The sequence below is a fragment of the Calidris pugnax genome, unplaced genomic scaffold (assembly GCF_001431845.1).
Source record: "Calidris pugnax isolate Ruff unplaced genomic scaffold, ASM143184v1 scaffold470, whole genome shotgun sequence".
Lineage (NCBI taxonomy): Eukaryota > Metazoa > Chordata > Aves > Charadriiformes > Scolopacidae > Calidris > Calidris pugnax.
In genome coordinates this window covers 657,214-678,652 of record NW_015092761.1, presented here as the reverse complement: position 1 = coordinate 678,652, position 21,439 = coordinate 657,214, and the positions used below count along the sequence as shown (strand labels likewise).

Sequence of the window (21,439 nt, the reverse complement as noted above, 5' to 3'; positions counted from 1 at the left end):
GTTTGGCAGCAGATGTAGAGAGCAAAGCTCTGAAAGACAGTTCAACCTCACTACAGAGAGCTTTGGGAAATGCTCAGAGCAACATCTAGTCATTACCACAGAAGAGGGCCAGCGCCAGTCTCCAGCAGGGTGCTTTTGGGGTTGACTGGTCTGCACTTGAGACATGAGTTAGTTTTCCTTAAAGATGGATTCCATAACGCAAGGAAAATGAACATCAGTCTTATTTAAATATGACTCTCTATTTAGTTGGAAAGACAGGTTTCTCATTGATGTTATTGTAGGTTTCCTGGATACACCTCCAAAAATCATTGGTCTCCCTGTATTGTATAAGCTATTTTGTCACTACAGCTGAAATATAACCATTAAAAGAAGATGTACACAGCCAGCTGTCCCCCTATCTCATCTTACTGTGATCTGTCATTTGGGATTAGCACCACTTCAATAGCAGAGATGGGACACACATCTCTTCCCTTCTCCTTTCCAGTGCAGAATAGAATTCCTGCTCCTCCAGGGACACAGTTCAAGCCAGACTAGAGTCAGGATCTAACCCAAATTTCAAACCCTGCACAGTTTGAGTCTGTAAAGTTCTCCTTCAAACCAGGACACAGAGATGTCCCTAACACAGAAAACAGCAGGTTCTAACCCGAGGGGTGTGCTCACCTGTGCAGACGTGCTGTTGAGCTTCTCCAGGCCATTCTCCAGTCGCTCCATTTTTGCTTTTAAATCCTTGCCCTTCCTCAATAGCAAATTCTGATAGAGTTTGATTTGCTCAAGGAAGGACTTGGGAGTGGTGTAGTTGTACCGTCGCTCATTGCTGAGGTACAAGCGGGACACCTCATTGACACTTGTGTGGACGTGGGCCATGAATTTGCTTATTGAATCTTTCACTGAATCCTAAAAGAAAGATAAGAAGACAAGGAGAAAATATTTTAAGCAGAACAACTATATGTGGCACAGACCTGTGCTATATATAAAGGAATTTATTAACTTTTTTTTTCTGCTGCAGCAAAATCCGGGATGTAACATCTAAGTTGGTTCCTTTTCACTTGTTATCTCTAAAATAACTTTGTCTGTTTGTGTACTTTATACCCCTTTTTATATCTTTTTATCTCATACTTTATCTGATTCCAAGCAATTTTTCTAGAGTTCAGCTCCATAAAAGAACAGTCTTTTAAGCACAGATTTGAGCTTTACTTCTGTACAAATGGGGAAAGGGCACACTCCTAAAAAGAAACACTGTAGACTTTATTCTTCCAAAATCCTGCCCAGAACAGCTAAATAAACAGAACTGAATCTCTTTTAGCCCAGGAGCAGGTTGTCATCAGTGAGAACTTGACAGATTTTTGCCCTTGAGAATTCCAGGTGCTCAGAGGCACGTGCGGAGGGAAGTGTGTGTTCCCTGCGATCCTGGCCAGCCCCGCGCTGTCTCCTGCCCTGGTCTGTGAAGCCATCGTTGCTCTGCCAATGCCACCCGTGCTCAGACACACCCAGCGCAGCGCCCGCGGGCCTTCTGCTCAGGCCAATGGTCCTCTCGGAAACAACTGGCCTGTATTTAGAGCGATACCTCTCCAGGCCACCCCCTAGATGTCCTGCCTGAGTGTTGGAGAGTGAGGAAGGGGAGCAGAGAGTCCTCTGTACCCTCCTTGTCCTGAGGGGCACTGCTGGCGCTGAAGGGGGGGTGAGGTGACATCTGGCTGCCCCCCCGGGTGCGGGTGGGTGAGGTGCTCACCTCCACAGCCTCTGTTTCTCGCAGAAAGCGGAGGCTGACGGACTCCAGGGCCTCCCGGGGCCACTCCTGGAACCAGTCTATGGCCACGCAGCTGACGATGGCGGGGAACCTCCTGCTGCGGACACGCAGCTTGTTCCCAACAGGTGAGAAACAGAGCGTGACCTGCAAGACCGAGGGAGGAGAAGGTGAGAAGGGATGGCCGGGAGCAGGCTCTGGCCGTGCAGCCCAGCCTTGTCCAGGGGAAGATGTCACACCACCAGCTGAGGGTCCAGCAACCTCTGCCCTTGAGCCCTCACACTTGGAAAAGTGCGCTTGGATTCCTGGAAAAGGCACGATGTAGCAGTAAACAGCTTTAATTCTCTGCAATTAAAACAAGCAGTGGTGTTAAGCATTGCTATGGTCACAAGCAGAAGCCTGGCACGCTTCCGAGGCTGCAGCCTGAGTTTAACACAACCATTCCTTCCCGCTTTCCCAGTGACACAAAGCTTCTCCCAGCAGGGAGCTGGCAGCCAGATTCAGCTGGTGCAACCAGGAGTAGAAGTGAATGGATGTAAATTCTCCTGGCAGGACCACGGGCCTGCCTGGATTGTTTCCCCGAAAGCCAGCATTGGAAAGGGTTGAGGTGGCTCGAACTCAAAAATCTGCTTTTCTCAGAATGAGAAATTTTTTAAAATAGAGAAAGCTCAGAACAAAGCAGAATGGAGATAAAAGCATTTGTGAACTCGTTTTCCCTGCTCGTTGCATGTTCACACAGCAGGTCTTTCGCTTTTCAGGCTTTTGTTTCAATCCAACAGCTGCTAAAAGCTTCTGAGCTGCGGTAAATCACGCAGAGTTTGTGGGTCTCTGGGAAGTCTCTCTTCACAGTACCCTGAGGCCTGGTGAGGGGCTGTTACTGCCCTGCTCATCATCCTCCAGCCCTTCCTCCCCGTCCCCAGCGCCTGTCCCTCCACCTCTTGCCTGTCCCTGCAGGCTGGGACCCTTGTCCCCCACAGCCACTGCTCTGCTCCTCACCGCAAGGAACAAGCCCTCCCTTTTCCAGCAGGAAATTCCTTGCCTGGGGTGTAACATCAGGCCAAGGCAAAGCACCTTTCCCCATGGCTGCCCCACCACCAGCTTTACCAGCACAGTAAGACCCAAGGACCAGAGCCTGCCACCACCATCCATTCATTACATCCCTTCTCCTGCAGGCCCACAGCGGCTGGGTTTAGGGGCTGTGCTGATCAGGCACAGTGAAGGACACGGAGAAATTGTCACCTTGCAATGAAGTAGGAATATCTGAGCAAGGGCTGGTTTGGGAAGCAGCGTTTCTCTCTCAATGCATCGCCCCTCTCCCACTCATTAGCCCTGGCTGGCACCTGCACAAGCTTGCAGATGCCATGGGGCTGGCCACCATTGGCCCAGACATCTCTACAAGGTGTCACCACCTCCACCCTGAGCTATGAACTGTTTTCCAAAGCTGTGAAAGCCCATCTGTAACAAAACCACTCCTGGTTCAATTTCAGAAGAGGCAGCTGGACCCAGAGCTTCTGCTTGTCTGACGTGGCCAGTGCACGGCCACTCACACGAAGGGACAGACATGGAGAAATCCTTTCTACTCCTTCAAGCCTAAGCCTTGGGCACCTCTATGTTGCTCTCTCAGGGCCAGGGAAGATTCAGGAAGCTTTCCAGGGACAAAAGCCCTCTTCTGCACCGACAGCACTTTCTTGAGACCCTGAGGCAGAAGGTATGTTGGTGCTCCTGTGCTGTTGGGCCAAGCTCCACTCCTGTGCTGCTCCCAGAGGTCCAGCATGACCTGGACCAGCAATGACTCCACCAGCTTTCTACACAAAGCATGATGCCATCACAAAATGCTGGAGGGCATTAACAGCTCTTCCTGCTGTCCCCATCTATCTGCTCTAACATGCCATGAAGGAAAGGGCAGACAAGGAAAAAGGTTCAGCCTGAAGTATATCCATCCACGCTGCCCTTCCAGGGTACCTCAACAGCCAACAGGAATGTCTTCAGGGAGGGACAGCAGGCAGAAGAAAACCAAGGTGCCAGAAGAGCTACACAACAACCTCAGCGCCCACCAGAGTCCCTCCAGAGGACTGGGTTTCCTCTCTTAGGAACAACCTCAGCGCCCACCAGAGTCCCTCCAGAGGACTGGGTTTGCTCCGCAGCTGTACGGTGGCACAGTCTCCAGATTTTCCCTCAAAACTCCACTCGCCGGCTGTGCCCTGTCCTAAACTCATACCTACTGACATCAAAAAGCCAACAGGTCACCCTACCTCAGTGAACGCGTCCCACCACCACCAACCGAGCAGAGAGTAAGAAGGAAGACCTGCCTTCAGTAAGCAAAGGTGAAGCCTCCTGGCAGGGCCTGACCGGCCTCACTGCTCAGGGCTGCAGCACGGTGTGGTCCTGCCGATAGGGAAATGCCTTCTGGAAGAGTCTAACTCCTTGCTCTGTGCCTCCTCCTCGTGCTGGGCATTCCTGGGAAGTCCTGAAACTGTTTTGATGTCCTTGGACTTATTTATAAGGCCTTTCTATCCTTGAATATGGGCTCCAGTGTCATGTCCCACTCAGTTCCCAACACTCTAGTTTTAAGATAAAGGTGGTTTTTTTTTAATTCTTCTGGCTATGGATTGCCAACAACATGAAGGCTGATCCCCTGTGCAACTTCTCCAAGCAGCAAGATCTAGTCCTAATGCACCCTGGCTAAACATCAGTGCATGGCTTTGAAACTGGAAAGGCTGATCCTGTTCAGCTCTTGGAAGAGAAAAATGTTCAAGCCCCATAGTGCCGTCTCCAGCCCCGAGGTGATGACAACAGACAGCATTTCTTATGCTTTAGCACATCTTGCTGAGAGAATCACAGCTGGTACCGTGAGCAGGAGGAAAAGCCTCTCAGGCTGCAGGCTGACCTCCCTGTAGGGCAGCCCAAAGCATCTCCACCCCGTGCCCCTGCACCAAGGTGGGTGGTGAGGACCCAAACACCCCCGGCCTCCTCTCACCTTCAGCTGCCGTCGAACACGCTCAATAAAAAACTTCCAGCAAGTTTCCCTGGAGTCCACCAGCCCCTGGGCTTTGACTTCGTTCCTCACACTGTTGATGATGTTCTCAACTTCATCATCCGGGAAGAGATCAGGGATCTCACCTAAGAGAGAGGCACCTTTGGTTCCTGGCCTGGATTGTGTTAGTGTTTGCAGCCCTAGAGCAGAGCGGGGTGACCTCTCCAGGGGTGAGAGGAATCCCCTTCCATGAGAAAAATCATTGTGCCCAGTGCCCACAGGCCCCAGCAGCAGAAAGGAGGCACAGAAGGTCATTATGCTAAAAAATAAACGCTTGTGAGAGCAAACTTTCTTATAAAATCACAAAGTAAACAAACATAGAATGGAATCAAAGTACAGAAAGTATTTTGTTTTCCTGATCTACAGTGCTAATTAGATTACCAAAAAAATGCCTAATATGCTATACACAATAACAAAGTCATTTTAATTTCACAAATGAATTAGTGACATGTACAATTTCTACAGCTGTTCACCGCCATTTCCAGCAGTGGCCAAATAACTCCCAGATCACCAAAACATTTTAAAAGTCAGTAATATTTCAAAAGCTTTTAAAACTTAAGAGTTACGCAACTGATTGCCAAAGATGTACCCAACCAAGTATTTTTATATAGTGGTTCCTTAATTTATCACCTATTCACTTCCTTTTGGTCTTCTGATTTGATTGAAATCATCGTTATTGAGTGAGATACTGTCAATATGAGCACTAATCACTTAGGAAAAGACACTAATCAGGAATCTGCTCATTTATAAGAAAGACTAAAATATGTATTTTGCTGTAGTTTCTTAGGTGATGGTAAGAAGTGAAATAAGTAAGGAAACCAAGCAGCCAGCAGAGAACAGCCAGACCCACCAGTCACACCCATTAGGCAGCACCACCTCATGCCGCGAGATGTCTGTGGACCCCTCCTCAGTCTGGATGCAATTCTGAGCTGCTTTCCTTGGACCATGGGGACAATCGGAGCTCCGATGTGTCCCCACTTCCCCACACAGCACCACTTGACAAACAAAACACCTTTCAAAGGTAAGGTGACCTGGACGTGCCAGAGCCCAGCTGCTCAGCCTGCCCCGTGCTGCAGGACACCGCAGACCTTCACCTTCACTCATGACACATTTAAGTCATCTACACCACACATAAGAGGTGGTGGGAGCTACTCACCGTCCTCCACTAATCCCTGTCCTTACTCCTGGTTAGAAATTCCTCACAGGCAGGGCTTGTTTGCTGCTGAAACCATCTGGCCAATTTATAGTCACATATGTCAGCTCTGGAGTTACTCAAACTATTGCTCCCATGTGCTCTCAACTCCTCACCCCTCACCATCCATGGAGGTCACCTGGACCAGCTGGCACCTTCCCACTCTTGACTCATAAATAAGGGAAAACCTGTCGTGCAGTGAGTAGCAGTGATTTTCCAGGGAGTCTGAGGAATGCACCCAGTCTGGGTTACCCACTGCGGTCGCAGTGACACAGCTCACACTCCCACTTGTGCTGTACCTGCAGGGCACCCAGCACAGGGAGTGCTCCAACACAGACACATGCCGGGCTCTGCAGGGAAATGGAGCATCTGCACGTAGGCTGACTGTCCTGCAATTGGCTGGGCAAGCAACAACTCAAAAACTTAAATGCATCTGGAAAAACAGAGAGGAAAAGGACGGGAGCGGGACCAGCAGCCAGTTGATGCTCACAGACACGGTCATCTGGTGGCTTTGCACCATCCACCAACTCACAGAAATTCCAGCCACACATTCCAGCCAGGAACAACCTTCCTTTATTAAACAACTGGAGAGTGGACCCATGGGATCCACAGGTCAAACTCCTCCTCTGTTGATACTTTCCTTTGGCTCTGTCCTCAGCTGCAGTACGACAGCAGACACCTCACCACCACAGGCAGTATGCCATGAAGTATGGAAAACTGGGTACAAGACATCAGAGAAAGAAAAGTATCTACCAGATGATGGAGTGCATCCTCACCAAGGAGACCTTAGTGCTGCTTTTCCTGTAGAGCTTAACCTGGACATCTCCTAGCTAACGTCATAGATTGGCTTCTGCATATTCTAGAACTGGAGATGCTACAATGAGCAAAACTACATTGCAAAGGGGGAGAGGAGAAACCAAAACACCAAGAGAAGTACCTGATGCTAAGAAGTCATTCACCAGCACCAAGAACTGCTCATCTGCCACCTGCGCGTCAGTCAGCAGGAACACGATGCCCACGTTCTTCAGGCCAGCTTTCAGATACTGGTTTGCCAGATCTGCCTGGAGGTTGAAAAGCAGGTGGACTTAGGGGTTGCACCCACATTCTGCAAACAACGGGGTAGGTACCACACTGACAACTGGGTTATTTCATTAACCGAGAACAAAGAAATTGCAATCATTTAGCATGAAACTGCAGTTTGGACACTCTCTATCTTCATGGCTGAGCCTTCCCGGTTACAAGGGGGAGTCTATTGCTATCATAGAATCACAGAATGGTTTGGGTTGGAAGGGACCTTAAAGACCACCCAGTCCCACCCCCTGCCCTGGGCAGGGACACCTCCCACCAGACCACGTTGCTCCCTCCAACCCAAGTCCCCTCCAACCTGGCCTTGAACCCCTCCAGGGATGGGGCAGCCACAGCTTCTCTGGGCAACCTGGGCCAGGCTCTCACCACCCTCACACCAAACAAGTTCTTTCTAATATCTCACCTAAATCTCCTTCTTTCAGTTTAAAACCCTTCCCCCTCATCCTATGGTTCCTCTCCCTGGTCAAGAGTCCCTCCCCAGCTTTCCCCTTGAGGGACTGGAAGGGGCTCTGAGGTCTCCCTGGAGCCTTCCCTTCTCCAGGCTGAAAAAAAATTTTTTTATGGCTCCCCATTGGGGAAGACTTCCATCACTGTAAGACATTAGGAAGTAAGATTTGACGTCGTGCCCAGGTCTGTATAACACAAAAATGAGAAGAAAGCCCCACTGAGCACTGCTGGACAAAGGGCAAGGGCTTTGGCTGGAATACTTGGAGGTCCATGGATGTGGCTGCCGGTTGTGGAGACTGCTGGGGGTGCTCAGAAATCCCCGCTCTCCCCTGGGGTGTGGGTGCAGTAACTAACACACCGGGACTTGGAGAGACAGTGGTGACTGGGAATGTTGGTATCCCTGTGCTGTGGATTCCTCTGGTTTCACAAGTAAATATGAATTACTTTATTTTATGTTATTTTTGCTGAGCTGCTACATACATTTTTTTGTTTGTGAGGAAGGGAGGAGGAGGTCTTGTGCAAACATGGATTTTTTTCACTTGGGTATTTCTTCCTTCTCTTCCAGAGTCCAAGTGGGGACTCACCCTTCAGTCGGTGCAGTGATGCTGACAGAGAGCCTGCTCACACCAACAGCTGTTTCACCTCAAAGGGGACGGTGTCCTCCTAATGAGGGGCACCATCTTTTTACAGTCCAAGTTGTTCATGAGATGGGAAAAACATCATCATCCAGCTCAGACTCCATCCTTTCCTTCCTGCCTGCCCAAGCAGGATACAGGACAGGCAGGGGCCCCTGAAGGAACCCACTGACCAACATTTCAGAAACTCTCCTCAAAATTCAGCAAACACACACACTTCTGCCAAAAGAATCATTTGTTACTTTCATCACTGGAAATCTGGGTTAGATCAGTTCTAACAGCGGGAGCGGCCAATGGCAAACAGGGAAATCTGTCACCATCTTGCTCTTCTGTATCTGAGAAAAAAAAAGTCTCCATATTTCATAAATTCTTTGAAAATGAATACAGAGTGAAGGGGGAACATCAAATTGTTTTCCACCTCCACAGACGGAGAAGCAAAGAGATGCAGGAAGACAAAGTTTTCAGGGCAAGTTCTGCTTTTTATTTCCTTTCCCTCCACACCTCAGCCTTAAAAATCACCTACCTTCAGGTCAGGGATCCCGTAGCCTTTCCTCAGGGTGACCTGGAAGACCTCCAGGGAGCTGATGAAGGCTGCCAGCCTGGTCAGGCTCTGCTTCCCGCTGCCGCCCACGCCGACCAGCAGCGCGTTTCCTCCGGGGGACTCCAGGATACGGTTGATGCGGCAACTAAATCAAAGCATACAAAATCTCTCATTAATAAGAGTATTTTTCTATTTCTCTGCCCGGTGCTTTTCAATACATATTTTATTCACTATGAAATTGTATTCTCAATGGGATGAAAAATGTCAATCTAAGAGACATGTCAGCAATTGATCCCCACCTCTGCTGAGACCTATACAAAGGACATAGCTGATGAGAAAAATACTTTGGTGGCAATTCAGGCTGTGCCCAATTTTTTTTTCCACTTTCCAAGTCTGTCTGGACAAAACGATTTTAAGGCAAAGACCTGGACATCTCTGCATAGAGGACAAGGGGAAAAGCACATTACACAGACATGCAAAAACTGAGAACAAAATTTAAGGCTCTGATATACTTTCCCAGTAAAGGTTTGTCCTCACAAAGCATTTGGGTTCATGTTCAGGTGAAGAACAAATCCTGCTATACGTTAAAGCATATTCATATTATGTCCAGAATGGCATAAAATGCATATGGAAAACACAGTCCATGTTTCTTATTTATCCAAACCACCACTACTTAAGAGTGAGATTTTTTCACTCTTAAAAATGAACTTGCTATGATTTCCCAGGTCTGTTCCTTTGTCCTTTCCCTTGTCCTGTCTGAGAGTCGCATGAGGGGCTCTCCCTACCTCCAGTTTATTCTCTTTGAGCAATTACTGACATCCCCAGGTGTGAAAACCCCAAGGGGGCTTTAGAGGTTCCTACCCCTAGAGGGTAAAAACCTGACTGCGAGCACCATTCCTCCCCCGAACACCATTGCCTTTGTTCAGCTCACTTCACTGAGTATTTTCCTGGACTACTCTAATTAATTTTTCAAATAAGGCTGGAAGAAACACTACTGCTTTATTACAACTCAAGGATCGTATGATTTAATGCATACTCATGACTGTGCTGAACACTCAAACCCCACTTTCCTGGTTATTCTCAATATTAGCTGGTGGGATAGCGCCCGGTTTTGTAGCAAATCCTGATTTATGTAAAGTACAAAAGGAGCGCCAGCCTGATATTACTGTCACCTTTCTGCCAGCGATGGAAGCAGAAACATCAGGACATGAGGCTGTGTATGACTCATCAATACAAAGGATTAAATGCCCATACCCTGAGGAAAAAGCGCTCCAGCAGAGCCAGCACACACACCACACTGTAAAAGTGACAGGCTGTGGAGCTCTCAGAAGAGAAATGGTTAAAAAGCTCGTTAAAAAGAGTAGCATTTTATATATCATTTATTTAGTTTACATGAGAGTAGCTGCATTAAGTTGCCAGGTCCAGCGAGAACAGGAATCACACACACTGGTGTGCAGCAGGGCAGCAGCTTTCTCCTGGCTCAGAGTCACAAATCTGCGCCTCTTGCCACGACGTTTTCATAGGTAATCATTTAAAAGGGTGATTTACGGAGCAGGTCCGGCTGCTGAAGTGACCTAAGGCCAGATCTGCATTTCAGCACCCAGAAATGAGTCTGTCTCTGCTGGGATTCCCAACAAGCGTTTCACTCGTGTTTGACAGCTGGAGGTACCCCTCGCTATCGACACCCCAGACGTGGAAATAGCTCCATAATTACCAACTGGAGCCCTCCTATTTTCATATAGCCCCACACCTCCAGTTTCCAGTGGGAATCCAGCCGGACCTCCAAGCATCTAAATGCAAGCAGGATTTTCAAAGGATCAAAACAGTTTAAATGCCTCAATCCATTTAAACTAGTGGCCTGAATGCACATAATCTCACTGTATATACATTCCAAAATCCCTCTAAGAACCTGTGTAAACATGGCTCTAAACCAGTTGTGAAAACATTTAGGGAAATCCCAGTATAACTAGTTCTGGAGCTGGCTGTCAAGTGGAGACACTAAAGCACCTGAAGATTGTCACATACAGTAAATGTCGGTGCCATATGCCAAAGACATAACAGCAACTGGACTTTAAAATAAGCACCAGCCTGCAGTCCCTCCACCTTACAGCTCCCAGTAAGCACCAGCCTGCAGTCCCTCCACCTTACAGCTCCCAGTAAGCACCAGCCTGCAGTCCCTCCACCTTACAGCTCCCAGTAAGCACCAGCCTGCAGTCCCTACACCTTACAGCCCCCAGTAAGCACCAGCCTGCAGTCCCTCCATCCGACAGTCCTGGGCTGTCCCTGTTAAGTCCCCCCCAGGGACTCAACAGAGCGCTGCCAAGAAGTTAGAAGAAGTTAGAAGCCAGAGAAACAGTGCAGTATTTGTGCTGGACACACCATGTGAAGCTCCTGAGCACCTCCAGCTCCACCAGCTCTAACTGTGGATAAGTACACCCACTGGTAAACTCCACAGAAGCAATTTGTGAAGATAAAAGCTATGATAAGACCATAAAACCAGAAGATCCCCTTACACGTGGCACATGGCATCCTCAAACAGCACCAGGTTCATGGCTGCATTGACCTCATTGTAGTTGTCCAAGGCTTCCATGAGGATCTGGTTCAGCTCCTCCCAGGTTGGAACTGGCCTGTAGCCAGGTTCCCCGATGCCTTTAGCAAAATGGCAATAAACATTCATTCGCTTGGTCTGCTCTAAAGTCTCCTCAATGTCCTGCCAAAGAAAAATAAATAAATAAATAAATAAATAAATAAATGAATATAACAAGTGTATGAAAAAACACCACATCTCTATCCCAACTTCCCAAGTAAAGTGTGATGTTCCAACAAACGCCTTTTTATGCCCATAGAGATGCACCTGCATGTTGGAAAAGGGGGAAGAAGGACAAGAGGGAAAGAGGGGGGAAGGAAAAAGTCCAAATACTGACTCCTTTTGCTCTGACAACCTTTTACAAACCACAACAACTCAACTCGTTACTGTAGGAGAATGTGGCCGCAGACAAGCCCTGCAGCGACAGCCGCGCCGTTGGGCTGTTGCCCGTCCACTGATAATGTGGGGAGGCAAAAGCACTGCCTGCACAACTCGTCACAGCAGGGACAATGTGTGACCCCTACAGCAGCACCCTGGGGTGACACCAGGAGTGAGGGAAAGCAGGTCCAGAGCTTTCCTTTGAAAGATGCTTTGGAAAAAAGGGAAAGCACTGAAGATACGTGCCTGCATTTCACTTTGCTCCTATCAAGACTGGGGATCTGATCAACACCTATAAATACTTCAAGGGTGGGTGCCAGGAGGATGGGGCCAGGCTTTTTTCAGTGGTGCCCAGGGACAGGACAAGAGGAAACGGGCACAAACTGGAACATGGGAAGTTCCACCTAAGCATGAGGAGGAGCTTCTTTCCTGTGAGGGTGGCAGAGCCCTGGCAGAGGCTGCCCAGAGAGGTGGTGGAGTCTCCTTCTCTGGAGACATTCAAACTCTGCCTGGACACGTTCCTGTGGGACCTGCTCTGGCAGGGGGTTGGATGAGATGATCTCCAGAGGTCCCTTCCAACCCCTGCCATTCTGTGATTCTGTGATCTGACCCTTCTGCTTTTGCCATGAGACTCCAAACACTTAAATAAAAGAATGTAATGAATTCACAGAGCCCAAGTCGCCTCTCCCCAGTACTCTTCTGGAGTCCATCATTTACCAGTATCACATCAGCAGCCCAGCATATGGGCGACAGAGACTTGGCACCCTTCAGGCAAGGGAGAGACAGGCAGACCTTGGCTCAAACTTTGCTTTCCCAAGGAACTTTTTTCCTGTGAGCATGTCTGTTATTATCAGAGTTATGGATGTCAACACTTACCTCATAGAATTTCTTCACCAACTCCAGTTGGATTTTGTCAAAGGTACTGTAATCCCTTTCTTCGACCATTTTATCCCGGTACACCCGGTTTGACTCATGCAGGTAGAGCTTCAGCAGATCCTGGGGTTGCTTCAGACATTCAGGGGTAGAGAACAGGAGGCCCTGTGGCAAGCAGAGATGTCACAAAACCTGTTTTGGACCCTGAGGGACTAACCTCACCCCAGCAACCAGGCTGGCATGCTGGAACAGGGCAGAAGCACTCGAAATGCAGAGTTAGGCAATCCTGCTCTGGGCAGGGGAGTTGGACTAGATGATCTCCAGAAGGTCCCTTCCAACTCCAACGATTCCATGATTCTGTTACTATAGTGACCTATGACCGAACTGCTGAATCAGCCCCTACTCGGCCCCTGGAGAATGTGCCCTTCATTACCCCCGATCTCCCAAACCCCTTTATATTCATGATCCTCATTTTGATACCCCAAAGAGCGTCCCCGAGGCTGGTGGTCCTGGGCTCAGCAGCAAAGAGCCTGCAGGGTAAGGCACCAGCCCAGATGTGTGGCTTTTTGCATCCCAACACCACACCACGGGAGCTCTGTCAGAAAGGAAAAAGAGTTTAGAAATTTTAGTAGCGATGATTTTATTTTTTTTTTAATCAATTAATTTTAATTAGGTGCATTCTGCCTGCAGGAAATTAGTTACTGTCTGCTTATCACAGTATGTTTACCATGAACTCTATTAAAATGCATAAAAGAATTATATTTCAAAGAGGTGTCGCCTATAACTAAGCCTATTAACAGCACATAGGGGTTTCAATGGCACAAATTAAATAGACAGCTTTTATTCCTAATATCTAATTATTTATACATAAAATACAAAATGCATTAGAAGCAATGTAAAGCAGTCCCTCTCAGCTCACTGGCCCACGGCACAAATCATTTGGGTTTCACATTTGTCATTACAGCTGCCAAATTGCTATTTTATTTATTTCAGAAAAAAAGAAATTAGTGAGAAGAGCTGACAACTCGAAGACAGAAAACCGTTCAGGTCCTAAAATGATTTAAAAAAAAAAAAACTATGAACAAATGTGAATCACTGAGTCACTCTAAAGACACCCCCAGCCACAAAAGCTGCGGTGCTCTCGATGGACGCACACGTAGGGCAGCCTCAGAGGGAAGAAAATCCACACTTAATAAACTGATTACAGGTTTGTGAACTGAACCTCTTTCCTCCCTTTGCAAACCCGACCCTTGCTCGTCCCAGCAGTTACTGCACTCCTGCCCAACTCAACCCGCTGCATCCCCAATGGGTGATGGGGACACTCCGTAGGGGAGGCTGAGCCCCCAGAAAAGGCTGCAGTGTCTGTGGCTGGGACACGTGAGGGATGCGTGGCCGTGGGTCACTGTGTCTGTCATGACTCTGGTGCCAGCACGCAAAAAACCCTCCAAAAAAGGGATAACCCCTTGCCCTATGCCTCGTCAAGGCAAGTTTTATCCATCTGGCTGTTGATCCCTCAAGGTTGTATTTCAGTCAAATCTTCCATCTTTCTTTCTGGAAAGCACTGCTGAGGAGAAGGATCTGGGAGTCCTGGTGGGTAGCCAACTTTCCATGAGCCAGCGATGTGCCCTTGTGGCCAAGAGGCCAATGGGATCCTGGGCTGCGTAGGGAAGAGGGAGGTCATTCTCCCCCTCTGCTCTGCACTGGGGAGGCCACAACTGGAATCCTGCGTCCAGTTCTGGGCTCCCCAGTTCAAGAGGGACAGGGAACTGCTGGAGAGAGTCCAGCGTAGGGCAACAGAGATGATGGAGGAATTGGAGCATCTCCCTGGTGAGGAAAGGCTGAGAGAGCTGGGGCTCTTCAGCCTGGAGAAGAGAAGGCTGAGGGGAGACCTCATTAATGCTGACAAGGATCTAAAGGGTGGGTTGAGGGAGGATGGAGCCGGACTCTTTTCAGTGGTTCCCAGTGACAGGACGAGGGGCAACGGGCACAAGCTGGACCATGGGAAGTTCCACTCAAATGTGAGGAAGAACTTGTTTGGGGTGAGGGTGGCAGAACCCTGGCAGAGGCTGCCCAGGGAGGGTGTGGAGTCCCCTTCTCTGGAGATCTTCAAGCCCCACCTGGATGCTCCTGAGTGATGTGCTCTGGGCAGCCCTGCTTTGGCAGGGAGTTGGACTGGATGGGCTCTAGAGGTCCCTTCCAACTCTGACAATTCCGTGATTCCATGATTCTCCTCCTTGCCAGAAAAGCCAGAAGCTGGTCAGGAAGCCCTCTCCACTGCAAGGAGGCAACAATATGGAATGTCACGACATTGGTGATAAAACAGTGAAACTCCTGGAGAGGTGTTTGGTGGGGGGAGGCTGTGCCCATGGGGAGCAGGGGAACCACCGCCCCCAGCTGAGACTCTTCAGACGGGGATTTATTAGCGGGAAATTCTGAGCGACAGGCTCCTCAGCAGCTTAGTAACCGCCCCGGGAGAGGATGCGTGTCTGGCACGGAAACAGGGAGTGTGTTAATCATCCCCACACAGCCTGTCTGCCGTGTTGTCGTCACGCATCGAGGTGCCGGTGGAGACGGGCTGTCACGGCTCTGATGAGGCAGGGCCTGACCTCAGCCTATCGTGTGGTTTTTTTCCCCATGGTCTCCATGAAAAGGAGAGTGAAGAGCACCCATGACCCTGTCAGCCTGGCCAGGGAGCATGTCCGCTCCTGGCAGGACCTCAGGTGCTCTGCACCCACCACCGCTGCGCCGAGGGAAGTCCAGGAGGTATTTCTGCTGCGTGTCCGAGCTCTGCAAACAGCCACAAGTTGGGTTCAGCTCACACTTGCCAACGTCAGCACATCTGGGCAGTGAGCAGCCCTGGCCTGGGGCAGGGCAGCTTCCAGCAGGGCTCCATTCACAAGTCCTAGCCTACAGCTTTACCTCAAACACAGTGTTATCACCGTTCTCTGACCAGGAATGGTCTCCACAAACCACCCAGCACAGCCACACACTCCAGCCATCTCTCTTGACTTGTATTCCCCCACACAACCACTGGTTCTCCCAGGGCCCTCAGAACCCTTCCAGGTAAGATGCACTTCCACGCAATGCCGTTTGCTTCATCTGTAAGTTGATATGCTCTAGTTTTAATCTGAAGACACTGGCAACTAAAGGGATCACTCCTCTTTCTGCAGTGAGAGGCACAGCTCTTGTATCGCCCACAGTACGGAGAAGCCCTGCATTACACAGCTAAATGATTTCTAGAGGCACAGCTCTTGTATCGCCCACAGTACAGAGAAGCCCTACATTACACAGCTAAATGATTGCTGGTAATAGAGCAGCTCTTCAAAGATCTTCCAACTCAAAGGGTCAGATGGTCCAGTGGAGAGAGTAATTTGAATTTTTCTTTCTCTTTGCACCTTAGCATATTGTCTGGGGCATGCATAGAAGAGATGCAGACTTAGAATCATAGAATTGTTATGGTTGGAAGAGACCTTTAGGACCACCAAGTATAACTGTTAAACTAGCACTGCCAACTCCACCACCGACAATGCCCCTCAGCACCACATCTGCCCAGCTTTTAAACACCTCCAGGGATGGAGACTCCACCACTTCACCTCTACACGGAACTACATTGCACACAGAAAGTCAAAACAGAAATAGAAGAGGCTTCTGCATATACAGGACAATCAGTGAGTGAGAGAAGCCTCCCTTGTCCACAGGGCTGAGGGGGAAGAGAGACCCAACACGCTCCTGCAGATGGGGGATCAGAAGGTGACAGAACAGAAAGACTCTGAGGCATAAAAAGGTAAGAAAAATAAATGACTTTTTCTTTTTGCAGTCTAAACAACATTTAAAATAATAATAAGTTGTACAACGTAGTGACCCTTTTCCAGCCGTCCTGCACTGTTGGACTAAGCACCCTCTTCTCTTTCTTCCTGATAGAATCATAGAATTGTCCAGGTTGGAAGGCATTTTTCAGACCATCGAGTCCAACTATCAACCTCACACTGCCAAAAAACACCACTAACCCATGTCCCTCAGCACCACATCTGCCTGGCTTTTTAATACCCCCAGGGATGGTGACCCCACCACTGCCCTGGGCAGCCCATTCCAAGGCTTGACAGCCCTTTCCGTGAAGAAATTGTTCCCAATATTCATCCTAAACCTCCCCTGGGGAAACTTGACGCCATTTCTTCTTGTCCCATTGCCTGTCCCTCGGGAGAAGAGACCGACCCCCCCTGGCTACACCCTCCTTTCAGGGAGTTGGAGAGAGCCAGAAGGTCTCCCCTCAGCCTCCTTTTCTCCAGGCTGAACACCCCCAGCTCCCTCAGCCTCTCCTCACAAGACTTGTGCTCCAGACCCCTCACCAGCTCCGTTGCCCTTCTCTGGACCCGCTCCAGCCCCTCAGTGTCTTTTTTTGTTGTGAGGTGGGGCTTCACCACTGGCCGAGTACAGGGGGACAGTGACTTCCCTAAGTTATGTTACTCCTGGGACTCCTGGGGCAGCCTCAGCACGCTGAGGACAGCGATGATAGGAAAACAGTGACAAACACAGCTTTACTATAACAGTGTGTGGGCCATGAACCCAGAGTCCTATTTAAAAGGTTAATTTCAAATGACGCTCATCAGGGAGGACTGAGGAGGCCTCCAGCCACCCCACTGGCACCATGTACTGCGGCGGCTGCGGCCTGGGATGGAGCAGCCCACTTGATGATCTCAAAGGTCCCTTCCAACCATGAAGATTCTGTGATTCTGTGACAAACAGCCACCATGAAGAAGAGAAACAGCAGAGAGGTCAAGACAGGAGGAGGGGGAGACTCGGACAAGCCTGGCTCTGGCAACCAGACCCCAGCAGGGTCCAAGGCTACCTCATGCCAAACAACAGCCCCAGAAGAAACCGGAGGTGCTGCCCAGCCTGCACTGGTCCCCCCTCTCCCGCACACACCAGCAGGGAACACACACCTGGGCCTTTGCAAGCCTGGCATTTGTGGGGCTCTTCAGCACATCCAGCCAGGGGAAAATATGGAGATCCCTCCCCATGCAGAGGAGCGAGAGGCCTGCCGGCCACCGGGGCCCATGTGGAGGCCAAGTGCAGCTGAAGCCACCGCCATCACCTCGCTGTCGGGAAGGGAGTGAGGCTCTTCCTCCCCAGATGCTGTGGATCTTAATGAGACATGCTGCTGGAAAATCTTGTTAGAAATGGGAATAAAAAGCAAAATACAACCCTGCTGAGTCTATGATTATTATTTTGCAGAGATGACAGATATAATTTAGAGCATAATACCATGGTAACCCTTTCAAATGGAAAGAAAGACAGTAACAGGGCTGTCTCTGGTGTGAACCAGCAGGGAATATATTTTTAAAAAGCATAATTCACCACTCTGTCACTGAAGAGACCTGTCTTCTTTAATCAAGGGTAAATTGCCCGGAGCGTACCAATCAATTTAACTCTGCGGTGCACGGTGGGACCCAGAGGCAGGAGAAGGTGCCGTAGCAATGCAAGGCGAGCCGTGTCGGACTCTAACCACACATGGGACCTGCTGCGGAGGGAAAGTCGCAGATAACACCGTCTGAGGAGCCCAAAGGATTGTAAAGGACTGAAGTGGTGTTACAGGGTGATCCTGCCCCTGTAACAGCAGCATCAGTAACAGTAAGTGATGTAGAGCAAGGACGAGGAGCCAGGGCTGCCATTCCTGCAGATTTTGCCTAATCCTACTCCAGCCCCTTCTTTCTCATCATCCCAGGCTGTGGTTTCCAGCCTCTCCACACTCTGAGCATTTCCCTCTTCCTCTGCTGAAGGAGAGGACATGACTAGCCAGGTAAAAAGGAATCCCACTGAAGATGCTCAGATCTCCAGAGATGATCATTCCAATTAGACAGGACAAACAAGAACAGTCCTTGACAAAGTCAACCCACGTCTGCTTGTTGAGCCTTCAACCCCTGGGTGTATACAGGTTGCTCTTCTTCCCTTTGGTTTCACAATACCTTTATTTGTTTAGACAAATCTCTGGCATTTTGCCATCATTTGGAGTGAACAGTTTCTGGAGTGACCTTCAGCTGAATCTGAGCCACACAGACATCAGCCCGACCAGCTCAGGCGAGGTGGCAACAAGCACTGGGTGCAGGAGGACAAACAGGAAAGCAGTAAGTTCCCATATCTCTCCTCTGAAAGGAACAACTGCTGACTGGCTTTCAGGCAGTCCTCTTCTGTGCAACATGCACGTGAATACCAGGTCCACACTCATTCATTCTTCATTAGCTACAGCAATTAGGATACAGGTTCTTGGAGTGTTTTGCAATGAGACAATGAGCGCAGGACTCAGTTTTGGCAAAGGGAATCAAGCTGGGCTTGTAAGGCCCTACTGAAATGTTGAAGTACAATATTACTATCTAATGTGGTAGGACAATTCCAGAGCCACTGGAGAGATGGGACATGGAGCCGTCGTTAAGGACCTGGGCAGAGCAGCACAGTCACCGTGCAGAGGCAGCACGCCCAGGGGTTGACTCCTCCACAGCTGCAGTTCACAGATGGTTTGTGTCTTTACCAGTTATCTTGGGCTGCTCGTGTAATTACAGAATAGCTGGGAACACAGCAGTCCCCAAGCATGTTTTCTATATGCAGCGATTACACACTCGGTGTTTGATTGTCTGTCTGGGATTAAAAGGAATCTGAAAAAGGTGTTACACAGCCCTACAAGCTTTACACCCACTGCTTCTGCTTTTCCATCTCCCCACAGGCGATGGAAACTCGGGTGGCCCTGCTTTTTCAGGATGTTTTGGTTTGGTTTGGTTTATTTTCCTCTTTCTTTTTTTTTTTCTTTCTTTTTTCCAGATGCCATCACATCAAGCTTGACAAAAGAACATGGACCAGATGGATGGACTGCAACGTCGTTATAGAACTGGTTGGACAACCAGGCTCAAAGCTTTAACTGGAGACCAACTGCCCCCCCAGTGCTGTTCCGCAGGGGTTGGGACCAGGGCACTACTGTTTAATCCTTCCTCCATTGCCCCAGAAACGCACCCTCATCAGGTCTGCAGTGACACTGACCAAGCAGAGAGGTTCTTACACCAAAAGGAGGGTTCTTGACAGGCTGGAAAAAAGTTGTATGAGGTTCAATCCACTTTTGGGTCCCACAGTACAAGAAAGACAGTGACATACAGGCGCAAGTTGAATGGAGGCCACCAAGACTGTAAAATGGTGAAGGAATGCAAGGAAAGGCTGAGAGAAATGGGTTTGTTCAGCCCAGGGAAAGGGTGAAGGGGAATCTTACCCTGTATGCAGCTACCTAACAGGGAGCTATAGAGAGAACAGAGCCAAATGGACCTGCTGGAGCAGATCCAGAAGAGGCCACAGAGATGCTGGGAGGGCTGGAGCCCCTCGGCTGTGAGGACAGGCTGAGAGAGTTGGGGGGGTTCAGCCTGGAGAAGAGAAGGCTCCGGGGAGACCTTAGAGCCCCTTCCAGTCCCTCAAGGGGCTCCAGAAGAGATGGGGAGGGACTCTGGATCAGAGAGGGGAGCCATAGGACAAGGGGGAAGGATTTTACATGGAAAGAGGGGAGATGGAGATGAGATCTCAGGAAGAACTTGTTTGCTGTGAGGGTGGTGAGAGCCTGGCCCAGGTTGCCCAGAGAAGCTGTGGCTGCCCCATCCCTGGAGGGGTTCAAGGGCAGGTTGGAGGGGGCTTGGAGCAACCTGGGCTGGTGCGAGATGATCCTGCCCAGGGCAGAGGGTGGCACTGGATGGTCTTTAAGGTCCCTTCCAACCCAAACCATTCTATGATTCTGTGAATTATTATTTTTTTTTCGAGGTACATAGCAAAAGGACAAGAGGCACCAAAACTGAAATGTAGCAAGGGAAATTCCGATTGAAATAAAGATACATAAACTGCACCATAGACAGGATTTAGCTCTGCAAGAAGGGCCAGGGAGAATCAGAACTCCAGCCTTGGAAACATTCAAAATTCATCTGATGAACCTGACTTAGGTTTGAAGTTGGCCCTGCCTGAGCAGGAGGTTGGACAGGAAGATGTAACGAATGCAACACATGGAAATATGCACTCCTGAATCCAGAGCTTCTTTCACACTCAGTTTCAGGAAAATAACTGTGTTCCAGCAGAGCTAAACAGGAAAGCAGGAGATCTCAAAATCTCAAGAATATTTAAGGTAAGTAAACAATCAAGAATGAATAGCAAAAAGTAAGTAAGGATTTCAAGAAAAATTGAACCACCATTTAAACAAACATTTTGAGACCAAGGAGCCAGACCCCCCGCTCCTCCTACAGCCATTTGATAAACAAAAAGCCATCTGAGCTCCTGTCACTGCTCCTACTCCTGGCCCAGCATCTAGATCTGGCAGGACATTTTCTAATATCCCACAACCTTAACACCTTTCAAGCAGACTCCAGTCAAAATCAAACCTTCCCATTGAAATGCTGCTTTTCTCTCTCTTTGCCTTTCAAAGCACAGATTAACTAGAAGCCAGGATTTAACATGACCCACATCTAACGTCAAAGGCTGCTGATGTTTAGCTGAGCACAAGTGACAGGTCTGATTCCTTCTTGACACAACAGAGTTATTAACTTTTTCAAGGTCTTGTTCTCAGATTTCCCATTGCCTGTCATCACTTCAACCCTCGTCTGATGGGCCGGACCACAAGGCACTGAAAGTTCAGCACTTACTTTGTAAAACAGACATTAATAAGGACAGTAACAAATTGCAAACTGGGGTTTTACAACAGGTTACGGTGTTTCAAACCTCTTGATTCACTGAAAGTTCAGCACTTACGTTGTAAAACAGACATTAATAAGGACAGTAACAAATTGCAAACTGGGGTTTTACAACAGGTTACGGTGTTTCAAACCTCTTGATTTGACTGCTGAGGACTTTCTCAAACTTCATTAATCAGCCTTAAACTCAGAAAGGCTCTTTCAGCAGTAATAGCTACTG

At 49.0% G+C, this 21,439-nt stretch overlaps 1 protein-coding gene across 1 annotated transcript in view; it reads right to left on the bottom strand.

Annotated features, from left to right (window-relative positions):
• DNAH9 (dynein, axonemal, heavy chain 9) overlaps positions 1-21,439 on the bottom strand; it is a 257,020-nt gene that overhangs the window by 150,136 nt on the left and 85,445 nt on the right. Inside the window, exons 42-48 of the mRNA XM_014962673.1 lie at positions 12,521-12,682; positions 11,193-11,389; positions 8,662-8,824; positions 6,908-7,031; positions 4,722-4,864; positions 1,730-1,891; positions 661-894 (exon numbers count right to left, since the gene is read on the bottom strand). Coding sequence (XP_014818159.1) covers positions 661-894; positions 1,730-1,891; positions 4,722-4,864; positions 6,908-7,031; positions 8,662-8,824; positions 11,193-11,389; positions 12,521-12,682 — 1,185 coding nt within the window. The remainder of the gene's footprint in view (positions 1-660; positions 895-1,729; positions 1,892-4,721; positions 4,865-6,907; positions 7,032-8,661; positions 8,825-11,192; positions 11,390-12,520; positions 12,683-21,439) is intronic.